The sequence below is a fragment of the Saccostrea cucullata genome, unplaced genomic scaffold, assembly GCF_032062105.1.
Source record: "Saccostrea cucullata isolate Sc308-1 unplaced genomic scaffold, CSIRO_AGI_Scuc_v1 ctg1015, whole genome shotgun sequence".
NCBI lineage: Eukaryota > Metazoa > Mollusca > Bivalvia > Ostreida > Ostreidae > Saccostrea > Saccostrea cuccullata.
Genome location: NW_026924329.1, coordinates 43,179 through 50,066, shown reverse-complemented (window position 1 = coordinate 50,066; position 6,888 = coordinate 43,179). Strand labels below are relative to the sequence as shown.

The 6,888-nt window shown below is 33.6% G+C and overlaps 1 protein-coding gene across 1 annotated transcript; it reads right to left on the bottom strand.

The window, feature by feature from the left end:
- Window positions 1-695: 695 nt before the first annotated feature.
- On the bottom strand, window positions 696-1,394 carry LOC134266222 (uncharacterized). Its single transcript, XM_062748453.1, has one exon. It carries the CDS (start codon window positions 1,392-1,394, stop codon window positions 696-698), a length of 699 nt encoding a protein of 232 aa, XP_062604437.1.
- Between the last annotated feature and the right edge of the window lie 5,494 nt (window positions 1,395-6,888).

Sequence of the window (6,888 nt, the reverse complement as noted above, 5' to 3'; positions counted from 1 at the left end):
GATCTTGCAACTGTTTGTTGAAGACAGGATTAGTTGATCCTTGATCAGACATAGTAGATACAATTGATCCAACTAATTTTGAAAGGGTTTTGTCCGAATCAGCTTTGCCAGAATCTTTAAGAGCTTGGGACAACTGACCGATTAACTCTTTAAATGTGTTCATTAAAGAAGTGGCATCACTACTGCCAACTTCACATAAACCCAAAGAATATGTCTGATTTTGTGTTGCTGTGACCTGAAATGACGATGGAATTTAGATGTGCCATCTTGATGAAGGCAGTTACCCTCTAGGTTATTTTCATTTTGTTCTGCATCTTTGAGCATTGCCTCAGCAACTTGCAACTGAGCAATGCGCTTAACCTCTGACAAAAGTCTCGACTTAACACCGGTACTTGGCAAACTTGATAAAGACTTGCCTGTGAGGTTTTTTTAAAACAGTTTCAATTACCCCATTGACTTTTTTTTGGCTCACCCCAAACTCTGTAACAAGGGTCATAATTGTTTCTCTAATTTCATTGGTATACTTACTTTCATGAAAAGTCTGAATGACTTCATTGTCAATGCAATTAATAATGTCCTCCAACTCTAGAATTTTGCGTTCTTTGATAGAAATTTCTCTTTTCAAATCTTCAACCTCACTCATCAACTTTTCAGACATTCTATCTTGATCTTTTGACTTACTTCTTGATCTTAACCTACAAACTTTTAAGTAAATTTCTCTTTTCTTTTCTCATTTGCTCTAGCTCTGTAGTTTTTTTCTCACATTCCATTGACTTTGAAGCCAATTCTCTCTCACTTATTTTCAAATCATCACTTTGTTCAGCAATTTTTGTGTCTCTTCTCTTCAGTTTTTTTGTTGAATTTCTTGTAACTGACTCAAGTTTATCCTTTTTCTCCTTCAGTTCTTTCAATGTGTCTTCTAACTTGTCTGATAATTTATTGTACTTATTTTCCCACTCTTGGCTTCTTAGTTTGATTTGTTCTACACTTCTGGAAGATTTAAGAGATTCCTCATTTTTTCTTGTTGTTTCTTCCAGTAATGATAGCAGGATGTTGACTTTTGTTTCAGCTCTAGTGATTTGTGTTTCTAAAATTGAATATTCTTCTTCAATGCTTTGGATGTCTCTTTTAAGGGAGCGATTTTCAGTGACAACCTCTTTTGTTTTTGTGGTTAAAATATTTAGTTTTTCTTTTTTGACATCATCAACAACTCCAAAGTTTGAGGGGTCTTTTCTGGAGAGAGGAAGAATGAAATCAAACTGTAAATAGACAGCTAACTCCTCTTCATTTTTGTTTCTTTTTAACTCTCCGCTTTTCTTTGCTGTCCTTGAAATTTTTGTTTGTAACCCCTTCCTATCTACATTTGAAAACTGTTGGCGGGTTTCATCACTCATACTTTCTAAGCATTGAGTAAAGGTCATTGTTGATGGAAATAGTTTCAGAATCTCTGAATTTGTTATTTTCTTTTGGACAGTCCCAAAATTTCCCCCTACATCAATATTTATCAAAGGTTTTGCTACAAAACAAGTATATATATACTCAACAAAAAAAGAAACGCATATTGTTTTACTCGTCAAAGAAATTTTTAAAATGTACATGAAACAACTATTTTTTATATCATTGGTTACCTGTGACCTATTTAAAGTACAACATGGGGTTTTAAAACCCAAGTGTTGAATTATCTCCCTTGATTAAACATGTTTATGAAAGTAGTGTTTTTCATGATTTCTTCTAAATCAGATGTCTATTTTCATTGATATTTTGGATTTAGAGAAACTTTTAACACTTCTATTAAACCCATATTTAAGATTTGATTGCAGTGTTAATACTGCAATGCCACGCCCAAACAAAGATAAATACAACCAGGCTAACGATGATACTAAATGTAGCTACGCAACAGGAAGTTGCAACTGTATTTGAAATAAATCAATGGGCTTTGTAACCTTAAACCTAACGTCTGAAGACCACTATCTGGCCATTCGCAGGTAACCACAACCAGGTAGGACCGTCAGACCCCCCACCCCTTCATCACTTCATGCGATTCAGAACTTGCTGTAAAAACTGCTGCTACAATTGCTGGATGAAAAAATCAGCATAAAAATGCATAAAATGTTCGCATGAGACTAAAATGAGATGATATTCCCCCACGATATCCGTACATTGGAAACCCACTAACAGTGAGACTTTGCACAGTCAATATTGTTATGCCCCTTGAATTTGGGGGCAATGAAAATGACCTCAACTTGACTTTTCAATTTGCAACATTGATTTTTATCACAACACACTCTAAAATCGCTTACATTAATACAAGGTTTAAACTGAAAACTTAGAATTTCAAATTATTCTGATTATGCGTTTCTTTTTTTGTTCAGTATATATTACATGGTAAAATATTGTATTACATGTGTAAAATATTGTAAATATGTATATGATGAAATTTATTCACTTTGAAAAGAAATATAATTTAATATGAATTCATATTATGACTGATTTGTAATATAGCAATGGTTGAATTTAATTTCATAACATTTTTATCATCAGTATCCTTTAAAAAGCAAAATGAGTTTTAAAAAAAAATTGGATTAAAAATCATCAATGTCAAACACAAAATCTAAAATTAAAAAAATAAACAAAAACAAAAACAGGAACAGATGCAGAATAAAAATACCCATACCCATGGCTCATAAACAGGTTGTCTGACCTGTATAAATCATTTAAAATAATTTAAACTAATGAAAAGATTTGAAATTCACTGTTCTGCAGTGTGACATGACATAAAGTCTTATATATTAATTGTAAGTTAAAAATCCCTTATATATTCAGTCTGAATCAGCTTGAGTTGAGTCTGTCTGCCTCGATTCTAGCACTCTCCAGCAGTCTATATATCTGTAAATGCTTGCTGTAATTAAAAATATTTAACCACAAAGTATTGTGTTCAGAAGCAAAACAACAAAATCCCTAATCATATGCTTCAACATTCACCAGAACTTGACAAATGTGTAAGTAATTCAATTTCTGAGGAAATTCTGGCTACAAAATTCAACACACTGATATATTAATATAAAGTCTAGCAAATCTCATATTGACATAAAATATTTTTAACCTGACATTTATAATATTAATAGCCATATTACGGTAAAAAGTAAGCACGATACAAGTACTTTTCCACACTTTTCAAAAGCCGCGTCAAGGCTGCGATCTCCCTACTTTGAAAATTATTTCCGGGTGATGTGTTTTTAGATATTGTTACAATACAAACATATTCATGAAGTAAAAATTCTCAGCTCTCTGATAGCATATGTTGCATTAAAATATTCCAATTGTTTACCGTGATAGACTGGATTTCTTTTCTTCCAAACGAAAAAAAAAACAAACTTCTGCTCATCGCTTCCAAATGCAACAAAATCCTTGTCAATCTACGATATATAAGCTTTCATATGATTAGTCCATATCGTACATCCCTTAGGTAACAGCTTCCGGAAAGCCAATCAAAAAGACGCTATCAACACAACGGAGCCTGAATTTTGGCGTCATGCAAAGATAGGGAAATCCGATTTCTAATTTTAGTACAACTTTGACTTGCTGAATTTTAATTGTAAACACTGTTTAATGCCATGATTTTCACGTCATACAAGAGTTCAAAGATTATAAAAATCATTTATTATTTCATTTGTACTTTATTTAATTATGCAGTGTTTAAATTATAAGTTTATAAAACGCCAATGAATGCGTATAAACAGCACCAGGGTTCTCCATGAGCTGTTTTACTGTGTTGCTCCCGACACATTTAAATATTCTCCGACACAGTAACGATTCAAATTTTATGCATGCGACACAGTAAAAGTTTTGCCGACACGGTAAGATCTGTGTTATTAGAAAATCTAAACACACAAATTCTTTCTAACTGAAACTTTAATCAAACAATTATATTACTTTCAATTCCAAAAGTTAGAGCACTTAATTACTAGGGCTTCACCTTGCATTAACAATTATTTCCTAGTCCCTCGGCGAACTTCATGCATGACGGAACAAAGACAAATAATTTGTTTTCACACTCTCATGTAACCGTTAATTGGAAGTTGCAATAAAATACATTGTATTATTCAAAAAAATATTTAAATATGTCTTTTCTATAGATCCATGGCTCTAGAATTTTTTTAGCTCTCTAAGTAAGACATAACATCATACCAAAGACATTTAATTGATACAAATAAATTGCTTAAAATTTTGAGCGTGTTCAAGGAACTCTTTGAATATTTTACTGTACAGAAGTTTCATTTTTTATAATGCGATAGCTCGATCAAGAAAACTGATAAATAATCACGGCAAATTTACTTTGAAATTAAAAATGTTGTGTAGTCCGACTGTATCGTGTAAACTATTATGTACGACAAGACCATTTGTGTAACGAATAAGCGATTTTTAAATAAGTGAGTGAATGTATTCTTTTGTACGTATCTTAATGAATAGTGATTCTCTTGCGAATTTGATCGCGAAAATACAGCGAAATTTTAATTCTTTGCGTAAACTCTGCAACACAGTAACATTTCAAATGATGGAGAACCCTGCAGCACCGAATACAGGTGAAAGTCACGTGACCTGAACCCCCTAGGATATATCTGCAGAAGTGATGAAAAAGCAAATGAAACCATAATTAAGCTTGATTACTGATCAAACTGTTATATATTGCAGCTCATTAAATTTATATGTTTATTATAATATGCTACAAAACCATCTTGATAGTCACATATTTCTGTGTTATGTGTATTCATAGTAAGTAAGTAAGTAAATTTTATTTAAAGTCGGCATTGTATACATTACATGACAAGAAACATGAGCTCTGTAGAGCTCTTGAACAAGTCAAAGTTGATCTACATCTTTTTTTTGTAATTTTGTCTATTAAATAATTTTTATTTACTGGATATATACCTTATTAAAAACACTGTTATATCGGTGATTAAAGGTTATGGCCAATTCTCCATTCCACGCTTTTAATCTTGCCAGGCAGTTTTCATACAGGCCCCTACTCGCGAAGCTCATATACAGTCAGGTTATGTTTACATTGGTTTATTGATAAAACTGCCGAGTCCTCATCATGTTCATGGTCCTGTAATTCAGTCTTGTCCTCTGTGTCTATGATGTGGAAAAAAGGTGTCAAAATATGTGTGTAAAACGTATCAAAAGTCCAGTAAAATATCGAAAAAGGTAACAGAAATTCGCAACATCAAGTGGCATCCATATTTGTTTACGCTGGTTTTTTTCCCCTATGACCTTTGACACGCATACATAAATAGGTAAATCAATATGGCGGCTCTCTGTGTGCAAAAGAACTATAAATCGATCATCGTGACAACACTAATTTCTATAATAAACAAAATGTCTTTACAGAACACAAATTGTCTAGAGGATTGGTGTGGTAATTGCCTTGGTAAATTGCAGGTATCAAAGTAATTTTTCACACATTTTTTTGTCTTATGTCGAAGGAAATCTGTATGTCTTCAATCAATAAGTTGTATATCGAGCCTGGGGTTATAGATGTAGAACAGAGTTCCCTGCCATTAACAGAATTTTGTCTTTCATGATAATTTATAGGACAATCTTTTCTTACCTTCTAAGTTTCAATACATATTTCAAAAAGTTGTAAATATGTATTCAACTTTGTTAGATTCTAGTACATGTAAAATCATTTAAGCTCACCTGAGCCAAAGGCTCAATTGAGCTTTTCTGATGAAAATTTGTCCGTTGTTGTCATCGTTGTCCTTGTCGGTCATAAACTTTTTAGGACACGTGAGTAACTCAGGTGACCTATTGCTATCTGTTTTCGTCCGTCGTCATACGTTGTGTCGTGTGTTAACATTTGAACATTTTCAGCTTCTTCTCTGAAACCACTGAACCAATTTCAACCAAATTTGGCATACAGCCTCTAAGCGTGAAGGGGGACAAAAATTGTGAATTTCATTGTCCCCAGCCCCCTGGGGCCTGAGTGGTGTGGCCAAAACCACTAAAATTATTGCATTCTTTAAAAATCTTCTTTTTTACTCTTGGACATCAAGCAGGCAAACTGTTGGCATGATTGTAATGAGCATTGAGTCTTCTACCCAAATTGTGAAATTTATGGCCCCTAGTGCTAGGGCAGGGCTATTTAGATTGTATAGTGAAAATGCATTATTTCTTTGAAAATCTTCTTCTGTGCTCCTAGGTATTAAATAAACTAACTAAGTACACAGTTATCATGAGCAAGAGTGCCTCTTCCAGATTTGTGAATTTTATGGCCCCAGGGTGAGGGGGTTCTAGTGCTAGGGGGGGGGGCTCTATTGATTATATAGTGAAAATGCACTTATTCTTTGGAAATCTTCTTCTCTGCTTCTGAGTATTAAACAAACTAAGTAAGTACATAGTTATGATGAGCAAGAGTGCCTCCTTTAAAATTGTGAATTTTATGGCCCCAGGATCAGGGGTTCTGGTGTTAGGGTGGGGCTCTATTGATTTTATAGTGAAAATGTATTAATTCTTTGAAAATATTTTCCTTTGCTTCTCGGTTTTATGCCAATGATCCAAGTATATATATTTATGATCTAGCAAAGGGTTTTTTATGCCTCCTGGGTCAAAGGGGGGGAGGGGGGGGGGGTTACATAGTCTGAAAATAGATTAATGTCTTGAAATCTGCTGTTTGGTATTAATCAACCATTTTATGATACCAATTTGCAAAATTTTGAAAGATATGGCCCCTGGGTCAGTGGTTCCTTTGGCGTGAGGTGCACAACTGGGTATAAAGTGGAAATGCATTTTCTCTTTGTTACTCTGATCTACCTCTGGGTATTAAGTAAATGAGTAAGCATGCTAAGATAATAATTATGATAAGCAATGGTGCCTCTTTCAAAATTGTGA